Source organism: Pomacea canaliculata, linkage group LG7, assembly GCF_003073045.1.
Source record: "Pomacea canaliculata isolate SZHN2017 linkage group LG7, ASM307304v1, whole genome shotgun sequence".
NCBI classification, from domain to species: domain Eukaryota; kingdom Metazoa; phylum Mollusca; class Gastropoda; order Architaenioglossa; family Ampullariidae; genus Pomacea; species Pomacea canaliculata.
Window position 1 is genome coordinate 13417469 of NC_037596.1, and position 22494 is coordinate 13439962.

At 42.0% G+C, this 22494-nt stretch overlaps 1 protein-coding gene across 1 annotated transcript in view; it reads right to left on the reverse strand.

Annotated features, from left to right (window-relative positions):
* LOC112567902 (pleckstrin homology-like domain family B member 1) overlaps window positions 1-22494 on the reverse strand; it is a 121607-nt gene that overhangs the window by 44230 nt on the left and 54883 nt on the right. The window contains 5 exon segments of the mRNA XM_025244777.1: window positions 13052-13241; window positions 17949-18162; window positions 18975-19094; window positions 21728-21838; window positions 22050-22142. Of these exon segments, the coding sequence (XP_025100562.1) occupies window positions 13052-13241; window positions 17949-18162; window positions 18975-19094; window positions 21728-21838; window positions 22050-22142 (728 nt within the window).

Genomic DNA, 22494 nt, shown 5'->3' on the forward strand with positions numbered 1-22494 from the left:
TGCGAAAAGCTTGCGGCACTGACGAGGAATCGACACTGTCAAAAATCACGAACATTTTGGCTCGTTTCTCCCAAAAAGTCGATTATCAAAACATCAAAATTATTTGTTTAGCGCTTGAGAACATTTCAGATGAAAGGAGGACTTCCTTCGCATCACCTGGTTATCGCAGGAGCAGACAGACATCTTTGTTACCTGTAGGGGTGGAGAGCAGATGTAGCAAGCCCCTTTGTACCAGCTACTTCATTAATGACCACCAAGTTCAGGTTACCATGGCAAAGGTACAAAAACCTGTTTACCTGCCATTGATGACCGTTACGCTGACGTCATAAAGAGAGTTCCGAGAACAACGTACCGGGTAAAACAGCCATTTTCGATCGAAGCAAGGCTACGATAGGGACAAGAGCAAGGTCTGAGAGAGAGACAGAAAAGAAAAATAAGGTGAGCAATAAATCCGCTGTGATTTCTAGTGAGAAAGGAAGAGTTTCGCTCCTTCGCGTCTTGCACAAAGTTTGTCATTGGAGGAAAACATGTTTTTAAGAAGAAACTTGCAATGAACGGCGGCTGCTTGGAGAGCTGGAGACTGTTGCCAGACTAAAAGAACACAAATAGAGAATTCACTGGTTTTGCCTTATTGGATTTCAACTAAATACTATTTCGGTCTATGTGGAACAAAATGTCATCCTACTTACTGTTACACAATTGAGATAGTGTGTTATTTCTAGTTATTTCTTCTGCAAAGGCTATGATCCTTGTAGGGCAACTGATGGCAACTGAAGAGACTGCCAATGGATACTGTGACAGCTCAGTATTCCTTTACATTAATGTTGTGAAGACCCCGGCCAATGGGACAGCAAGGAGCATATGTTAATTAGTCGTACCTGTACACCAGTTTCGGTGACCCAGGTACACACATACACCTGGCTACACCAGGTCATTCCTAGTCACTAACAAATCAATTCGAGAATGTTCGTACTACACTGATATTCTTCCTCTACTGTATTTAATGTCTTATTGCAAGCCTATTCCATGCTCCTACTCCCGTGCTTCAAGAGTGCCACGTGGACAAAATGTCGCTTTGAAGCAGGCGATGAAGACCAGACACAGAGCAGGCACTTCAGGGGTTTATGTTCGCGAGGAATCAAAGGACCCCCGAGTAGTCGGCCCCAGGAAGCAGTTACTACCCGTCTTTTAACGACTTCTAAGCGTTCTTTCCTTGGCGAGAAAAGCGGATAATGACAGAAGCGAACCCAAGCGATGATTTATGCCAAGACCTGCAACATTTTAAAAGAATCGTTTTCAAATAAGGCTGTTTTCAGAAATTATACATTTCTTTCGATTCATTTTAGTTTTATTTTATTTTTGCGTTTGTAGTGTAGTCTGCCGAGACATCAGAAAGCCGCTTCTCTCTTTATCTTGTGACTTAGGAAAAAGAAAGGTTGGAGTTGTGGGGAATGAGAATGACAGACCGCGAAACAATGATCTTGCAATGTTGTATGAAACGATGCTGGTACACTTGCTCAAAAGAAAAAGTAACCTTACTGACCGAAAGAACATCCCTCTGACATTTAAATGGCGCTGAAAGACAACTCGACATCTAATCCTAGTTATAAAATAACATTCAATATGTTAGGAATGTCTGTACTTGAGAACATCCCACACTTATAACTTTCGTGCACTGATTATTATGATGGTCTTTTCGCAATAAGAGTAACAGTACAGAGGTTTGTCTACAATATATACAATATATAAAGTTGGTTACATATCAATACAACTGCATTTTTTTCATTTTTAAATAAACACTGTAAAGCAGTAAAGATTAAAAAAAAAATAAAATCCATTCTAAAAGAACAGTCAACATGAACATGGTACGTGAACTTTCATTTACCTAGGCAGGACAAGTAAGACCGGGGTAAATCTCCTGGACATCATCCGACTGCTAATATCCGTCCGACAGAAATGACGGGGGAATGTAGGTCCTCCCTTTCCCAGGCACTGAAGAAATGGAAGCACTTTACCAGTCCAACAAAAGTAGGAACCGATATTAACTACGTGCGAGACAGATCTCGGCCAACTCTCGTCGCAAATTTGTGAGGATCGACATGGGGAACCCGGGGGAGAGGCCAGGGTGAACAAGGTGGAGGTAAACAGGCCAGGGTCTGCTCGGAATGTCCTCCCGTAATCCTGTCCATACAGGGCCGTGCAAACACCGCATGCCAGGCGCAGGTCCGATGGCGGAGAGCGAAGGAGGCAACAAATGGCAGAATGTGTCAATGATGCCAGTATGATCCGTCGGTAAAGTTCTAGAGGGAGGAGGTTTGGGGGAGGGGTGGCAATCAATCACTTGGCTCTGTGTGTGTGTGGGTAAAAGCGCGTGCTTGACTTGTAGTGATAACGGCGCAGTGGGTTTTTTTTTTTTTTTTTTGCGTGCAATTCTCTCCTTGAGTGGACTAATGGATGAGGACTGCTAATCGGATAAAATCAATTTGTCAATCAACCAATAAATCATCTGCTCTTGCAGTTATTGAAGTGGCGATGTTCTTAGTGAAAGGTGGCGCGCGCACAAACACACACGCTCACTTTTGTAACACTTTTCCTCTCGAACATTCTCTCCCACTTTTTTTTAAGAAGAAATATACATACCAATCTGCACAGCTGTTCAGGTTCATGAATAAATAAAACACAGCAAAGTTGGGATGATATCCACTCAGCTTCCAGCCTACAAAGATGAGCAGACTTCTAGCGCTTGATATAAACACACCAAGTCAGTCAGACATTTAGTGAAGCTTACATCTCTGTTGGCACGGTGAGCCACTCGTGTCGCGCGCCCTGTCCAACTTGTACGCTTGGGGTAACTGTCCACTGATACACGAGGGTAGACCACTGTCTATTTTGAACTGAGCTGCAGTAACCACGGAGGAAAAGACAGGAGGGAGGCTGAAGCTTATCCTATCCTGTCAGCCCACGTGGTGGAGCGCGGACAATCAAATGTCAAAGCGGCCAGCGCTGGACGGACCAGTCTGGTAGAAGCTGTTGTAGCTGGCGTGGGTGCGATGCTGTTGCTGTGCTGCTAAAGGCTCACTCACACAGAGTGAGAGAAAGAGAGAGAGAGGTGGAAGACTGGTGTTTGACACAACTAAGACAAGGCAGCCAACCCTGTCAACAGATGCCACATGCAGAGAAAGAACAGCGAGCCCGAAACGAGAACTGAACCCAGGCAAGTCAACCCTCACTGTATTGGTGACAGACGCTAACCGAGGCACGCACCTGTGTGAACATGTGTAATACATTATTCACAACAAATCCTGACCTCTAATAACAAAAAGCCATTTACACACACACACTGAGTAATTTCAAAACACCTCAGTCTTTGTTATTATTTCTGAAGCAGGCGTTCAGGACATAAGCCTCTTCTTAAAGAACTATTGCTTCAAAGCACTTAGTAAGAATAACAAAGGACTTGCCTGCTGAGCTAAATATTCTGCAACGGAAGAGCAGCCCGAGAAATAAACAATGTAGCACAGTTACAAACTATTTTTTAAAAAAACAACAAGAAAAGCTATGGAAGTAGAGTTGCAGAGGAAAAAGTTTTGACGACAAAAATAAAAAAGTGATTAAAGAGATTAACTAATGAGTTGAAATCCTTCACAAAAATAACCAATTAATACAAAATGTATAAGTTTCAATTATTATTGAGTGCTCTTCATAAAAGCAGGAGTCCATACAGTCATCAGCATTGTTGATGTCCACATAATGAAAGTCTCACGATCTCTTTAATAAACAGTAGAATTCCTCTTCCTCTTTCATTCCTCCACTACCACCTCCATCCCGACAAATCTGATGAAAAGATAATCGACAATTCCGGGGGCTGCCCGCAAAACAGGTCAGCAACTCATTGCTATCACTTGAGGCCTCATCATCTGGCAAAATGGCTGAAACAACATTTGGATCGCGGAGTAAACAGTATGATCGACTGGCTGGATCGAGCGACCAGAAGCCGTTACCAGACTCCCATACTTCATATTTTTCCATAGTTATTTTTCAAACAAATAATTAAAAGTCGATAGTCACTTGTCTCCTGGTCACTGACGAAACTGCAGTCTCCGGCATGGTGAGATACCTCGAGATGCGATTTCTTTCCAAAGGGTAGTAAACAAATGAGAGGAAGGAGGAATTTATGGGTGTTTAATATCATCTGCAAGACTTTCAACCGAAGTCGTTAATAACTAAACAAAAAGTTTCTGGAGTCTTTGAAACTATGGCAGTAAACACGAGGCTCTTCGCGAGTAATTTTCGGTGGAAATAGCAAAAGCTTTTAAGGATGCGCCCCGAGCAGGTTAAAGGCATCTCCTGCATTCAGCCTCGTTTTCCACTGCACCAAAATCCCATTCTCCTCGTCTCCCTCATCTTTATCATCTCATCAGGTCTTTGACACACAAACAAAGGACCTCCGCATAGCTACGGTTACCCATGAACCAGAACGAACCAGTCGAATGATTACTGTTGAAGACCGTGGACCCTGAACTTCAACATTGCAGGGTTCTCTAAACAAGGCTTTGTAATCCCATCAAATTAAAGCTCTTAAATTAGAGCATGTGTAGCGGCGACAAAAAACAAACAAACAAAGAGGACCAGATTACCGCATAGGAATAAAAAAAAAAGAAAAAAAAAAAACGAGAATTTTTAAACCAGTGACGGTCTAAGGGAAGACAAGTAGCTGCAAGACACGGTTGACTGCCCCTGCAAGTTCAGCGATAACATCCCCTCATGTCGTATTTTTGCAGTCATTATTGTGTCCATGTTTTCTCTCCCTTTTGAAGTGCGGCGAGTACCACAACATCCAAGTCGCCATCGCCGCACGCCATGCAGTCAATTATTTTTCAACTTCTAATTTTCATGGCCAACAAACCCAGTACTAAAACCGCAACAAACCGCCACCTGGATAATCAACCGATGATTTACAGAAGAATTCACAAAACAACATAAAATCACTTTTAGAGACTCTTTGTCGGCCAGACTAACACGCGCACAATCAGTCTGTTAACCACGTGGTTTGTCTTTAATAAAAAGAAATGTTGCGAAGGTGTTGAAGACTGGTTTTTTTTTTTTCAAACCTAAATTACCACTGGTGTTTAACTGCTCTGAAACCGGTCGGCAACATGGAAAACGTTTCACGGCACTAAATTCGTGCGGTGGTCTTTAGGCTTCTCCGAGGATCGATTCTCAAAAATCAATTAATTAAGGTCTCGTGCCCGGACATTGAATGACAAGAACAAGGCATGGGCGCTGGCCTGGGCCAAGTGTTGGGTAGTGTAATAGCTATCTCACAGTCTTAAACCTTGGGTACTTGGCAGGTCAGGGTGGTGTCATGGGATCTTTCACGGCCATCTTGGCCGTTTAGGAGTCACGTGACTTGACGGCGATGGGATCTTTGAGGACAATCTTTGGGTTTAGTTTCTTGGGTGGTATCATGGTTGTCTTGAGTGTTTAGCAGGTCAGGTCGCCATCTACTTCACTCGACCATCTTGGACGTTTAGCGGGTGGGGATGTCAACACGTGACCGAGGTTCAACACATTGCAGAGGTCACTAAATCCGGTGACTCGAAAAGAACCTGTTAGCTAAAATATTATTCATGCCAACCTACGGATATCAAAATATTAATCTGATCTTTGTTGTTGAAAGGTTCTAAGTTGCTTGTCGAGTTAAGGTGTCTCTTCTTGCTTCTTTTGTCTCCCTCTAGGGTCATGTCCCATCTATAAACTATATATACTCTGCGTTCCTCTTGTTTGCTCAGCTGGAAACTCTCTCACACACACCTGACGCGCATGAAAAAAGAAAAAAAACATTTACACAATGCTCTATGTATACACCAAGAGGACGTACAGTATTTTTTGACAACCCTCGGCAAACAAGTATCGACATTTCTATCGACATGCAATTCTCGCAAAGCTTGAATACTTCCCTTCTTAACTTTACACTCTCGCGCACTCCCCCTTCTCTCTCTCTCTCATCCATCGTAAATCAACGAGCGTTGCAAGCCCTTGGATCTTAATCACCACTTTGCTGACCTCTCCGGAAGGGTGGTGGCGAGTCACGTGGGGACACGGCAAGCTGACCTGACCGGCTTTTCATTAGAAGAAGCAGCTGAGAAAAAAGCGGCGGCGGCGCGGGGCGGCAAAGGACAGGAAATTGCTCCTATTGGTCGGCCCGCCGCTGAGATTGGAGAAGTAATTTTCAATTTCCATCACCACTACCGCTCGCTTCTCTTTTCATAACCACCTCTTTTTTTCTCTCTCTTTTTCAACAGATTACTACCCCTACCCACCATCTCTTAACTTCTTCCCCCCCTTACGACTTATTGTTTTTATTTATCCTCATCTCCTTACCCCACACCCACCTTCCATTCTCGTCAACAACTTGAGGGCCAGTGATCGTCACTTAAGAATTAATCACATCTTTGGGGGGACGGGAGAAGAAACTTAACAGACACAATCGGAATAATCGACTTCCTGTCCAAACATCCTACACGACTCCCTACATTCAAGTCGTGTAACTATCATAATACACAGCGGGGGTGACATCTGGATATTTGTGTTAATTAAGAATTATTTAACGACATATTATGCCAGGTGTCGACACCCACAGCTCGTATTTATCGCTGTTCCGAAAAAATATTTGTAATACAACCATCCAAATATGTAAAGGTTTATTAGTCAGTCACCAAATACTCGAGGCAGTAAAGGAAAAATTTGAAGAAAATAAACTTAAACCTAAATCTAGATCATCTCATTTCCGCCACCATGTAGAGATACGGACAACCTTCACCTCAGAACTACTTTCTGCAAAAGAATATTTTTTTTAATCGTTCCGCCCTGCGTAGCGAGAGTGGGCAAAAAAGAACTTTTCTTCAGTTTTCTGTTCATCTTAACCTTTGACACACATCAGTGGAGGCGAAGGACAGGAGGAAAAGTCACGAGTGGCTTCTATTTTAATTTCTGAGTCTCGTTATCACTATGTCGGAAATCACAGTGGGTGTGCCTGTTGTTTTTATGCTATTAAGCGCACATGCAGAGAGAGTGAGAAAGGCATTGTGCTTGCTTCCACTGTCATCTCATTAGGTCTCCCCGGCCCCTGAGATGAGGTTTCTGCTGAAATGTCCTCGTAACTTGTCGCCGACTTTGGTTTGGATATGAATCCACAGGACTTGGTGGGATGAGAGATGATGAAGTAACCATGGGCGTCGATATGGTCCTAGACATCTAGCGAAATTTCCGTGATTACTACCTTTAGTTGCTCTCTTTACCTGTCTGTCACACACACGTGCGGGTACATACCCTCGTCATACACTCGGACTTTGAATGACAAGAATAAGGCATGGGCCGGGTACATACCCTCCTCATACACCCACACAACTGACAATGAAGTCTGACCTTTATGAACTGCGGTACTTGCAGGCTGCTCTAGAAACTGTGAAGGTATACTTTGCTGGTTGGAAACAACCAAACCTAAACTGTCCAGACAGCGATTACAACATTCCGCCTGCAAAAGTGCCATGGCCTCCCGCATCGCATAACTGGCAGATTCCATATCCGGGCGCTCCATCATCTCTTCCCACGTGATCCCCCCTAAGCCCAAGACGGTAACAGGCTTCCGCCCTCTGAAAAAATGGGGAAAGCACGATATCATCCTCCCCTCACTCTCTCTCTCTCCCCACGCTCACTTACTCAATAAACCTCCTGGAAGCATAACATTGGCAATACATCGTTCCAAGAGCTATACCGAGGATAGGATTAAGCACGTGAGTGGTGAAGATGGAGAGACTGAAAAACGCAGTTAATACACATTTATTGCTCAGTTTCATTAGTTTATTAAATTTTCTTATTGAATATCGTAGCGGATGGCGGCCTCCTCGTGATATTCAAAAAAGAAAAAAGAAAATTGAAGGAAAACATAGATCAGGAGAGTGAGCGGCGCGTGCGTGTGTGTGAGAGAGAGAACGCTTGTGCGTGTTTGCACGCGCGTGTGCGCGAGCTCGGGGAATAAATGTTTAGCCCCCTGACATTTCTCATACTTACTGTACATAATAGCCTGGTCTTGGGGCCAGCGCTTTATTACTTCCACAGTCATGAACAATGATCTTTGCAATTTGCTCCTTGAGGAGGAACACGGACGTGGGCTAGACACTCTGCTGTGGCCGATACAAAGTCTGAGAGAAAGACAGAAAGAGAAAGCTAGCAAGGATGAGGGATGAGGGCCGCGATAAGAGTGAAGAAATCCAGAAATGTGGGTTGGGGTGAGGGTAGGTAGAGTCAGGGGGGAGGGAAGTTCAAAAACAAAGGAGAGAAACAGAAAGGCAATCAACGTGAGACGGAGAGAGGGTTGCAGTGGGATAGGAGGGGATGGAAGGAAGGCAACAAACAGATGTACAGTGTCGGGGGAAAGGGGAGGGGGGGGGTGCCTGATATGAGATATTGTGGATCAACGTGGCATTACAGACTTCGTCTGGTCATTAGTTGCGGACATAACATTACAGGCGGACACCACTCTCTGACCAGTGTTTATTAAGAAGTCATTTCCTGCATGAGCTGGTGATTGTCTTTTAGATGAGTGTATGATGAGGAGGGTACTGTCAGTATTAGCGCAGAATAATCACAAATTAGCCGCTTACTAATGACACAGACGGGAAACATGGCCAGAACAAAGGGCATGCTAAAGGCCATCAAAACTGTACATCGTGGAGATCAATGCGAAAAATACTAATCTGATGACAAACAAACACCAAAGACACCAAGATGGACAACAGTCAAAGGAAAAACATCAGTCCTCAGTTTCAAATATTTCAGGTCAATTATCTGAGAATTTTTTTTTAAGCCATAGGTGCTGTTAAGATTCCAAAATCAGGCTAATGAACAGTCTGGTCATCCCAAAACATGAACACGCAACAGATTTACATGTTCGTGAGCTCAACCTCTACAAATTCATAGCAACTGCAAGAGATGAGGACGAATGATAAAATCAACAACACTCCTCCTCTTTCGCGAACACCACTCCCCCAACATATTACAATAAAAACATGCACCGTGGGCAAAACTAAAACGATTCTCTTTAAAAGAGAAAGAGAGAAAGAAAGGGAGAAGAGAAGGAAGTGAAAAATGCTATTTTAGCACGAAACCGGAAAGCAAGCCACGTGCTGAATGCAGCTGTCGGCAGGCCCTCGACAAGAAGTTGGCCGCAGCAGGTCTTACGCTCTCCTCGTCGTCTTGAAAGCCGCAGACGACTGCTCCCGCGAGGTGAGAGCCTCTCAGCCTTGGAGAACGGTTCAGAAGTCTGCAGGGACCAGTCAAAGAACATGGAATCCGCAGGCGGATCACTGCCGGGGAGTGTTTATTATTCACACCGAGACTGAAAATGTCTTCAGTTCGCCAGCAAAGCTGCTTTGGCGAGTTTAGATACTCTCGGCGTGAAGATCGAACCTTTGAGACCAGCTTGAGTGGCTGGCAAAGAAAGTGCTCCTTGACGACACTGACAACAGGTAGCTTGTTTTCTCCCGGCATGCTGGGGAAAAAGCTGGAAAGAAAGGTCGAGGCCATGGCTCAATTATAAGCCGGCAAGGACCAATGATGGTAGACAATGATTGCACATAGCTTGCCATGGACAAGATCAGAGGTAAATTTGCCCGAAAACAACACTCCCTCCCCAAAAAAACAACAACAAACAAACCAGGCACCGATCGCAATGCAATACCGGGGATGATAGAGAGGAGAGAACCTGCATGCAAAATGAGGCTCTTGTTGTCCTATGAACGTTGGCAAAACACGTGTAAGCATCATTAACCGTTTATTTATTGCTTCTTAATAAACATAATCTCGCCTCATTCTGCTCGATGTCGTCAAATGAAAAAGGGAGGAAATTACCGGATAGTTTACACCACAAACTGGATTCTCTTCACAAGCGCGAGAGTTGAACAGCCGAGGGCTATGCAGCGACCTTGTAGGCAAACCAATAACATCCGAGCTTAGAGTCCCTCTGGAGAATTCGCTAATGTACCTGCACGTGCATGCATGTTCGAACATAAAATACAATAAAGAGGACATGACAAGTTTCCCTCGATCCCTGGCTTACGTGCAGGGAGAAACATGAACCATATCAAGCGAATGGCCAGTCCCATCTCTTTCTCTCTCATCAACTGATCTCTCCAAACCTTATTCCTTCTGTGTGTGAAAGTAAAAGGAAAGAGAATGAGTCAGTGAGAGAGGCGGAGGAGAAACAAAGAGAAACGTTGAGTAAGATGAGGGTGGCATGAGTTGGAGGTCTTGTCAACCTCGTGCAAACAATCTCGCCCCACATTTACATTGGATCAACAGATGCGATTAGCGCGAGGGCGTTAACCGGCTTTATGACCGCGGTTAGCGCTCAACGACAGCTGACTGGGCGCTAAACACGAGAAACAATCCATCGGGTGGCGGACTAGAGTGGGTATACACACAGCCGTTGACATCCAGAACTTGTGGGAACTTCACATCTTGGCCAATCTCTCTCTCGACACAAAACCACCGACACACACACATTCAGAGAAAAAGAAGAAAAACCTCGAGCCTCGGATGCAAATGCAACCGTTACAATTTTTTTTTTAAAGTGATTTCTTCCAGCTCCACCCACCTTACTCCATTCTAACCCTCTAAAAGAAGATTGAACCGACAAAAGCCGATACCATTTCACGGGATCCTTGTCTCCTTTTCTGCAAGCGAGTTCATGGTTTCCGCAGGCATGCGCCAATTAAGAAATACCAAGCTTATCCCGTGCACATGTATGAGGCCCTCCACCCTTAATCCTTTCAACACACATCGTTATGATGGCTGGCGATTGTTTTCCAACAGATAAACCAGTTACAAAAAAGGAAAATATGAATTTTAAACGTTAAAGCCGGGGTAAAGAAGGTTTTAGCTAAAAATCCTTCTCTGTCGGACAAATATAGACCTTGCCGAGTTTTTAGATAACATTCATGCAAAAACTTCTGCTAAACGGTTTCAAAATAATTTTGGTGTGGTTTATAACGACCACAGTGAAGAGTAGGTTAGATAAGTAGTTCAGCTCTAACTTAAAGGTCTAGTAAGGAGTAATATGTACAATTGTGATGTTAGAAAAGATATATCTCGAAAGAAAGTAGATTATTCACCCAAAATAGTACCTTACTCTGATATTTTAGAAAACACACGGCAGTGAACTGAATTTTCAGAACTAGACTGCATTTGACTTACTGTATTGAGTAATTAGTATCAAAGTTCTTCAGCAGTTAAAGACAAATTATCTTCTCTCCTACTTCTCCCCTCTTACCCAGCATGTATTTCCCTTCCCTAGACCCTCACGTAAATTGGCCAAAGCAAGTGGCAGTAGGGTAATAGCCCTTGGGCCTAGTCACGTGTCCTGGTGTGGCTGAACGTGGTGTTATCCTAACGGTGTTACAGTGGTTGTGGCCCGCCCTTACTTAGCATGCGATGTATGCCACTGAGTGGCCCCGCGGCACGAATCTGTATCGAGCTGTCACCTACTATAAACACGAGTTCAATACCCATCCCCTCCCAAAAAAAAAGTAGAAAAAGAGAGAAAATGACTCTCTCGTGGAAATCGGATATTAACCAAACAAAAGCAAACCAGTCGGTGAGGACACGTAACGACTAAATCAGTTTAACGGTCACAGTAATTTATTAAAAAAAAGTAGTTTCACAATATGTATCCGTGTATGTGCGTGAGTGGCGCTTGCGTGTGCATGCCATGAAGGATTGAAAAAAGCAGATCGCGATAAATAAAATCACACCCACCCTGACAACGGAAGGTAGGAAAGTGCTTGTTGCGTGAACACCGATGAACAAAGCTCCTTATTAGTTTATGGCCTCTGGGCAAACAACAAAAACAAAAAAAAAAAAAAAAAAAAAAACCTGAACCGACCTGGCAGGGACGGGAGTCATTTAGATAAGCAGACGGCTTGTAAATCCACCAGAGCGCTTGAAAGCATGTTCCAGAACCTTTGTTTCACGCGAGAATCTGCGAGACGGCGAAGTGCAAGGGGCATCGATGCTACAGCAGCAGCTTGCTCGTCGATCGTAAAGTCTCCACGCACTCAAACAGGGCGGGGACACCTTGCTACCTTCCCACCAAGTGTGTTCCACACTGTAGTTCGGCCAAGGCCTGCAATTTCTACTGTAAGCCACACAGTCGAATTGGACCATCCAATTATCTGAGATCGAAATTCGGCCTTTTTGCTGATGATACGTTGTTTTCCTTTTTTTTTTTTTTTTAATGGCAACCATAGGAAACTATTATTACAAATCGGTTAACAGCAGTTTACCCCTTCAAAAAAAAAAATGTACCATATATTGTAAAACTCGCTTTTACACTGGACAAATCTTTTTACACAACTTTTATCTTAAATACTGTGCAAAATGCTATTTTAATTATTTAAACGGTCTCTGGATGTTGATAATTTCAGTCTAAACTTTAACTGTGGGAGATATTTCCCTGTCCCACTTAAAGTTGTATGACAGTATTAAATTTCAGAAGATATCTAATGTACAGTTACATTTAACATTGAATGAAATTGATGACACAAAAAAGAAATGATTCGTGTAGCTGTCATAGTGAAGACGCACAGTTCTGTAACACAGGGTGTTTCACGTGTTACACAAGACAAAGTGTACAGATGTTGAACAGATCAATGGTATTACAGACGCCAGGTGATGTTAGCATGCATAGCACAGATGAAAACGTCAATGTTCTTGATTAATTCATGAAAAACTGACACCAAAACAATGAGTTTCAAACAGACAGGTAAAAGTTACGATGATTGTGATGATTGATGATGATGATGATTGATGATTGATGATGATGATGATGATGATGATTGATGATTGATGATGATGATGATGATGATGATGATGATGATGATGATGATGCAGTTTCCTAAAGCGTTAAACACTTACCTTGTGTCGAAGCTCGTGGGCATCAGTAGATGAGATCGGTCTCACACAGAATCTGAAGTAAAAGATAGCTACTGACCTTGTTTCCTTTTCTGAAGGCGTGTCGCAGCTGGAGGAGACACTGGAATCCTCCGACTCGATGGAGTTGAAGCTCTTGCAGTTGGCCTCCCGTAGACGGCGCTCCGCTTCCCACATGGCCTTGCCCTCGTCAGCCGCTCGACGTCTCAACTCTTCGATTCGTCGTCGCTCTTGGTCCATGATGAAGCCACCTGTTGGATGAGTAGACTCTGCATCACCCTTCTCGTCAACAACGAAAAACTCGTATAAGAAACTTACAGGCTGTACTGTGAGAAGCAACAAAACCCTTGATAGTAATTGGCTTAAATGCGAATAAGAGCATATTTATCATAAGTTGTTAATTATAGAAAAAAATAATAAACATAAACTAAAACATGTACTTATCACCGTTGCAGATGGAAAGAAGCATGAAATGACAACAGCTCTGTTTGCCTTAATAACCGAGGCAGAGAACATTTTCTGTTATTGTGATTAAATGAGCTATCCTCTAACTTCTTACTTCTCGATGGTGATGCAAGATTGGAAAGGAATTACACTGACACAATTTCAATGTTTTTGTGTCCAAAAATATTTACCTCTCTTAAAACAAAATACGTTGATCTTCCCTGTAATTATTTTGTATTCTGGGTTAGGAAAATGAGAAAGCTGCTTTCATTCTGATTATTTTGACAAATGTGCAAAACACGTATATTCATTTGCGAGTTTTTACTTGTTTGTCAATCAACAGAGCCTACGGATTGACGAATACAAAAAACGAAAGGATTCCACTTGAGATATCTCTCCTGATAAATCATGCTCATCGTTAGCGGCCTTAGGTCATCAGTGAACCGTCAACTGCTCGTTACACACGACTGATTGAAATCTGTTCTGAGGCGCCGACCTCAGAGTGGTTTCCATTGTGTGGTCACGTGATTTAAGCAATATCATTATAAAGGAATGATAATCTGACCATACATGTCAAATTGAATCTTTTAGTCAGCAGCTTTCCGCCATGATACTTCAATTACAAGCAAGTGTCCAAACAATTCAGCTTTCTCCTAGACGATGTCACCAGATGATATCAGCGGCAAAAGGACGATGTGAGTAGACTGAGGATGTTCTAGATGAGAGAAGCAAAGAAGCCACGTTCTGCGAGAACAGAAGTTGAGAAGTCGATGAACCGCTTCGAGAAATAAAATCATTTGAACCTCACCGAGGAGAAAAGCAGATCGCGAAAACACTGAAGTTGAAAGTCGGAATGACAAGAAGCAGCCGACTACATCCTTAACAGTACACAACATAGATAATCAGAAAAGCAGCAAAGAGGTTCTTTAAGTCTACACCATTGCTTTGAAGTGAGGACCTGTGATGAATGTCTCACGACACTTACGATACTCCAAATTGAAGTGGACAGCCATTTCCTTTAATAAGTGGAGCTGGGGGAGCTGGGGGAGCAGCCCGGGCAACCACAAGATAACCAGCCAGTCTGCCTGGAGTGCACATATAAAATCACTGTTGACTAGTCTTTCAAAACTGCTTCGTGCACGCCACCGACATTACATACCTGCTGGTTAAAACCCCCAAAAAGAAGGATGTCTGTGTGGCTGGTCACGCTAGTTCTTACAGAATATCATGTTCATTCAATTATCTGACCATTTATGTCAATGTAGAATCGCCAAAGAGAAGCGGATGAGATACTTCTCAGCCAAAAATGCTGTTTGCCTTTAATAAGCGAGGGCAGGAAAATCGAATCGAAATGCTGGAATGAAATTAAATACATTTCAACAGATTCAATAACAGACACTCTTTGCTTAGTGCCATGTCAAAGCTATCGATAAAACTTCATATTCTTTCTGCTGTCCGTACATTATTCTTTCAGCTTCCTCCATATCTACAATGGTGATAAAACATCCTGTTGTAATTTTTCACTCGACACAACAATGTAACAGTATAATCCGATCCACAGACCATAAACAAATACAAAATATTCTGTTCACTATGAACAGGATGAAGAGTCATAGTATTTCACTGCTGAAGGCTAGTTTAACACAAGTAGCCGGGGAAAATTTATTTCAGTTGTTATCTGCCCTTTCCACATCATCTCACCAAGCAGACGAAGGCAAGAAAAATCAATCATGCACGACATCAAGTTCAATATAAAATGAATATAAAAGGCCAAACAAATGCAAGGAAAAAATAACAAGGCTAAAGGAGTGTTGTCATGCATATGTGTTAGCAGATAATTTCATGCCAAACGCACAGACAGATTAGAAAAAAATGGATAAAACAAAGAAGCGGAAACAAAGCCACAACATCACAACATCCCACTACACGAGTGCCGTGTCCTTTGTCACATCAAACATGTTGTTAGTCGCAATCCAACGCACAACCGTGAGCGTGCATAAAGATCTGAGCCTTCCTGTAGCTTCCCAGGGCCAAACCCATTCTTTTACTTTTATTTACATGTTTGTCCATTTTCCTAGAAACATGGGCATCCACCATCTTGTAAAAGGAAAAAGCTATTCACTGTTAAGTGCACCTTTAAGTGGCTTTTTTATAAATAAAAAAAAAAAAAAACGAGGGGTCATCGAGTTCGTACGGTGATGTCGCATACCACGAGGTTTTTGTAAGGACAGCTCTATGATGCCATCTACAATTAACTGAACTTTGCGTGCATCTACCCAAACCTGGTCTGCTGAAACCTGACAGGGCCCCTGGTGGAGGGTGTGTGGCTCTGTCGCTCACACAATCAACATCATTGTAACACGGTACAGTTGGGTGGCTGGCTGGGTTTAACGGTACTTCGCGACTTCCAGAGGAACGCTGATCACATTTTTTTTTTCTCCCAAACTGTAATCGCTTTACCTCATCCAATCCACCCACTTACTACTAAAACCCCTTATTTGACTGAAGAATGAGAAGCAAAATATGACTACTGTACATTATTAGCCAGGTTGTTATCAGACAAAAAGCCATTCATTCGTTCCCAGTACTGCATGACCTATGATGGACACCCAGTTCTGGTGTCAAGGGAGGGGACAGATGCTGGATAAATGCAACATACACTCGCCACAGAGGTCTTTAGTGAGAGGCAATAGACGAATGCTGAGCTTGGTGATTTCAGATGGAAAAAAGTGATGTTTAAAAACAAAACTCGGCTGTCTAGCACTTAGACAGAAGAAGTGAAGGGGAGACAGCCAAACCAAAGCGGAAAAAGTAAGAATCGAGTGTCCAATCACAAAGTGTTGACAAAGAAAGTGGACATTATGTTGTTCCTTGACAAAAATCCTGGCAATCTGACAACCTAGCTAAACTACATGGTACGATACTAAGATGCTCTAATGCGATACAACACTAATTAATTACTATAAAAATATCCAATTATCGCCTAATGAATTCTCCAATAAAAGCAATTTATAAAATTAGACCTCACCAGTCCTTTTATCCGATGCAGTAGAGGAGTTGACAACGAGAAAACACAAGACATTAGATATTATCTCTCCACTTCCCCTCTTCATACCGTTTAACCTCATCCAACCCTCTGTCTTCACGCGCCTCTGGAGTTATTAATTATATCTTATTTCGTGGGTTAGTTACAACTTTTTTAATGTTTGTTTCAGCTCGCGTGCGTGCCAGTGAAACAGAAGAGAAAGTGGGAAGCGGAACATGAAGAATAATATTTTTTTTTCCCCCACATGTATGCGAGGATTCTGAAAAGTCAGTGCAGTGACCTTCCTTGTCACTCGAGCCACAGCATGTCGAGGGCTGCATGTGCACACCCAACTCCACGCGCTGAACAGCAGCTCACCTAGGACGATTACAGATGACTGACTGCACTGTTTGTCCCCTGTATTTTTCCACTCATTGTTTCACGTCCAATTGTGTTTGTTTTGGTTTTTTTTCCCACCGAAAACTGGTTCATGTCCCTCGAACCCTGACATGGCTATACAGTAATAAAAAATGCATGCAATAGAAAACGGGATTAGAAAGGTTAAAAAAAAACTCAATTTTTTAACAGATATGATGTAATATTTCGTCTGAAGAGAAGTCAAAAGTGCTCTAAAAAATTTTTTTAAAAGTTAGTAAACCATTCCTAGATTAACACAAATTTTAGTAGTGATAAGCATAAGATCAGTAAGAAAACCATGCAAAACCCTAATAATGGTGGAAAACTTAATGTACACGAGTATTAGTAATGAGTTGCATGGAAACTTTTAAAAAAACAAACAAAAAAAATAGTGGACTTACACAAGGTCAGAACCTTTCAACTCTGACTGATTCCTTGAATATTTACTGTTATACATATGAGTATGGCTACTAAAGTTTGTCATTAAAAAAAAGAACAATGTGAAACATGCTCATTTCGCCTGTCGAATAGGACATCAAGAAAATGTAAGACAAATGTCTTTTATTACCGTTTCTTTTGTTTGCTTTTTATGTTTTAAAAAACGCTACTTGCACAGAAATTATGTCAATCTTTTGAAAATGTCAGAACAAATACAAGATAAAAGGTAAATTTCCCCCACTGACAACTGTGACACTAATATACAGTCTGTTTATACATATGGAGGTGCATCCATATCTTGCAAGCGGTGTACATATCTTCCAGCAATCGAGCAATTGAAAGAGCTTTTTTTTTTAATAAAGCTCAATATAAATCTTACCTCAAAGCAGTGGAAGTAACTGCATGCTCAGGCAGCCAGAGGTTAAAGGGCACACACGTGAATACCGTCAACAGACTGGTGTGACAGTCTACGCCGCATTACATCCGCTATAAGGAGCTACTCAAAGCAAGCACCTAAATAATTGGGGAAAAAACGAGTTTGTCCCTCCCTCCACTAATAACAGCCCGACAAATCAAATCGCATGCAGAAGCGTGGGTCAAGAGGGCCAAAGGTCAGGGTTACATGAGTGCTGACCTTGCTGCTCGATGAACAGTGATCTATTGCGCTCAATTTCCAGCAAAGTGGTGGACTTTTTCCTCTCCTCCTTACCACTACTGCCACAGTCAGACAGGCTGCTGCTGCTGAGGAGAATGTTGCGAGCGTCCGACGAGGTGTCTGACGCAGGGCGACGCACGACCCCCACTGCATCCACAACAAGCAGATGTCGCGAACTGCTGTCGCCTTGGTCCTGGTGGCAACACAATACAGCAACACAAGCACACTGAAGCTGGTATACAAAATAAAGCACATGTGCAGAACATCTTTACAGTAATATGGTGGAGCAAATATTGACAAAATAAAGAAAAAAAGAGAAAGAATTCTGGCTGGAAATAGAGCAATTATGACACACGAGGACCATTCCACAAAGGCCAAAATAACCAAATACAACAACAAATAAACAAACAAAGAAAACACGAGGAAAGTATTTAATAGCAAACGAAGTAAATATCTACACTGTCAAAGATGGGTATGCAATGTGCGAGTTATTATACTGAACAGAGTGTATATCGGACCTGCTAACTGTGAATGTCCCGATGACTGGAGCCAGGAGCGACAATACCAGCCTGATGTTAGACAATATGTAAAGCACATGCCACGGACAGAAATGGTTCACAGTACCCAGAACACAAGACTTTTTGGTGACAAAGAAAGCACACACATGCCCTGCAGTTAAAATACTTTGGGCGAGGATTTACACACACACGGAGGTCCACTTAGTGTCAAGTACCATGAAGAGAAGACTGAGAAAGATTACAATCACCACAAGCACACATCCGAACATATTTCACTCTACATGCAGCTGGCACTGCTCTGACTACACAAAACATGTACATCACACAAAAATATCAACAAAAGCATCATCTGCTCCCCTAACCCCTATTTCCCTATTTCCCTATATGACTAAATTGGCTAATCACTGAACCATGACAAAACCTTATATCATGGGTCCTAATCGTTAATGAAGGAAGGCAGAGTTCAAGTTAGATGCTGCAGGTCTACCTCTAGTTCACAATCGAAGGCGGAGGCGGAAGGGTCATCGCTGGGGTCCGTGTCGGGGAGGGAGAGCATGCGGGACACCTCTGCTATCTCTGCTTGCACATCCGCCAAGGCCTGCTTTTCCTGGAACACATACCACCGCCATGCTACACACCTGAGCGTTGCACGTGACCCTCCCTCGTGACGCCCATCTGCCAGGGTGGGGTGCACGACACGACGTCAGCAACAAACGGTTTACCTTAGGAGGCTGATTACGTCACGTGACTCCTGGGCCGTAGTTATATGAAGTCAGGTCAAACGTTGACCCCCGGGTGGGGAAACTAAGGTCAAGAGTCTTGTCTCGGAAGCTGCGCATCGCTTCATAGCAAGACGCTTGTCCTCCAGTTCTTCGTGTTGCCCAGGGCAACGACTTACCCTCGTTATATAACTGCGGCCCCTGAAAAGTCTCTTTACAGCGGAAACACATCTCAAAGCGTGAATGCCTTTGGCAAAGTTTCCCCATGAGGGTCATAACAAACTTTGCCAAATATACTCACATATTCCACAATATGTACCCGCTTAAAGACCCTTATTAACTGGACAAAGTTTTGTATAACCGTCACATTACAAATTCTGGTTAAAATGTTCGTCCATAGTTGTCTGATTGTAAACTTCCTGGGTGCACAATATGTCGCTAGGCGCTAGTTGAATTGCTAACACTTAGCTAAGCTAATATTTCTAACATTTAGGCTGTTTCGTGTTAACCTTTAAACGAGCGCCTAGCGATAGTTTAGTAAACATTTAAAAAGGAGCTTAGACATTGTTTGTATACAGGGCTCCCGATCTTCCCACGAGCCAATAAAATGAAAACACAACAGACCATAAAGCCTCAGTTTTTGTACCTCTGTCATCGTCTATTCGTCACGTTGATGGTTAATCCGGAAATTAATTCCTCTAGTGACCTATTCTAGAAGTTAAAAAATTCGTCTGCAAGCAGTCCAACTATGTCCGTGAGTAGAGTGTCCTCAAGTCGCTGTAGTTTGTTCCTTTCCCTCTCTGAAATCTGATTCTCAGTTCTAATGTCGTCTGGAGTTTTTACACAGTATTCTGTCAAAGTTCTCTAGACAAATATCGGTGTCTTCATTACCATCTTAGAAGTAATGGGTAACATTTCATATTTTTTATCATGTGGCATTGACGTCCACGTCTTATTTTAATAAGAATTACAAACTTCAGGAAAGGGATAAACAGAAAAATACTCTTATTTTGTCGGACAGAAACAACAAAAATATTTTGTAGTTCGGCCTGGCAAGAACGACAGTATGCCAGCCTAGTAGTTGCCTGCACAAGTTACCACTACTATGATCATACTGTCAGCATTACAAACACATGCCACCACTTCTCCATGCTTACTACCCCAACCCCACACCTCAGCACATGACCTATCTTTCAACAAGGCAATCAGTTGCTGCCACCTGACTTTAAAGCAGACATGCCCACAAAATATATTTGTTATGATAAATGAGATGCAAAAAAAAAAGTCTACCGGCCAACTAAAATAATCCAATTTAGTTTATCTCTACTTGCTTTGTTTTCATGACAATTTACTGATTAATTTTATTCTTTGGGAGGCGGTAGGGTAAATATAACAGGGAAAAATGTACGTTAGTGATTAGCATGCTAGACAATAATTACTGTCAGTAAAACCTAAGCAAAGATGTTTTATAATTAATTACTGAGTTTTTTCCCATTCTTTCCCATGATCACAAAGAATGGAGAAACACTGCAGAATCTTTACTGAAATAGAATATGCTTCAACCAGCCTGTTTGTGTCAACTGCAAAATATTCTTTATTATTACTGCTATTGCTCCCTCTTTGTGTGCCTGATGTGTACCATGTGTTCCACAAGCAAAAGATACAGAATTCATTTATTAAAGAATTGCAATCACTACCACATCTGAACAATTTGTAGGCACTGTCGAAAGGATCCAAAAATCTTAAACTACTTTTTGCCAATTCACAGAAAAATTCCCTAAGCATTTGTTGTCACTTAATCCTGTGGATGGCTATGTGATTTCAGCACTACATCATAATCACATGCAGGGACGACAAGAAGCATCTGTGCACTCATTTCTGTCTACCATATCTACCAAGCTGACTGTACAGGATAAAATGATGCATGTGGCATGTTAGGTAAGTTCAAATTTTGTAAAATTCAAGTTTCGGTTAAATGTACTACATATGCATTCATGGGAAGTGTGGAATATATTGTAGGATGTTTGAAAAAATAATTTATTAGTTGAGCAACACATAAAACACCTATAGCATTCTCTCCCTGGGGAAAGCACTCAACTAATATTCATCTTCAGGAATGAAAATATCATCAAAAAGAGGAAAACAAAAAATAAAAATGAAAAGAAAAGCAGGCAGACAGACTCATCTATATTTTAATAAATATTTTATGTTTTAGTATTTTAATTTAATAAATTTATATTGATGTCTGTCATCACATATGTAAGAACTCATTACAGCAATAATGCGGTTCCCATAGGATTCAAAAGAGTGGTCTTCAAATGCTTTCACTCTATATACACAAACATTAAATATTTTAAATTTTGCTTCAGTTGTAGAAAGTAAAAAAATAACATACCTAACCATAGTAAAGTAAAATAGGTGGTTGACTATAAACAGTACACACTGGCAGTTCACTAATGAAAAAGAAAATAAAACTAAACTGAGATTTATAACAATAAACCTAACACTAAAAGTTGTTTACCTTTTTGAAAACATCTGTCAGTTTAAGTCGCTCTTGCTCAAGGGTCTCTAGTGAGCTTTTGACATTGTTGAGCATTTCTCGCTGCTGAGTGTCGATCTGCTGGAGACGGTCCTGAAGATAAGAAAATAAAAACAGAAGATATACAAATTAGTCAGCATGTGGAAGTTTCTTGAAGCAACCAATGGACTGTGAGTGGATGGGAGTGAGTGTTAACAAACCAAAGTACTTGTAGCAAGTGAGAAGAAAAGAGGAATACACAAAATGATAAAATAAGATGAAAGAGGAACGTGTAAGAAAGGGAAAGTATCCTGTGACCACTAACCTCCCGGGCTTTATACTTGACCAGAAGCTGAGTCTGGTCCTGAAGAAGCTTGTGACTTATCCTCTCTTTCTCCTCCTCAAATCTTGCTTCTGCCTGTACAGAGTGAGACAGTACTATAAGATTTATAAATGTAGACAGAGCTGAGAGATTTGTACAATGGCCAAAGAAATTTATCCTTTAGTTTCCTGTCTTTTTAGTTACAAACAAAGGATTAACATGAAAATAATCATGGATGCAATGCATGTATTAACTATCAACTAGCTGATAGTTGCAATAACTCTTCCAAACCATATTTAACACAAATGTAAATGTGCAGCAGATTGTGCACAGCAATGGATGCAAAAAGTCAGCCCTTATCACATTTCCAAACACAACCCACAACATACACTTGTCTAGAAGAAGTGAGTAAGCAACCAAGTTACCCATAAACTCATCAGTCTACAGA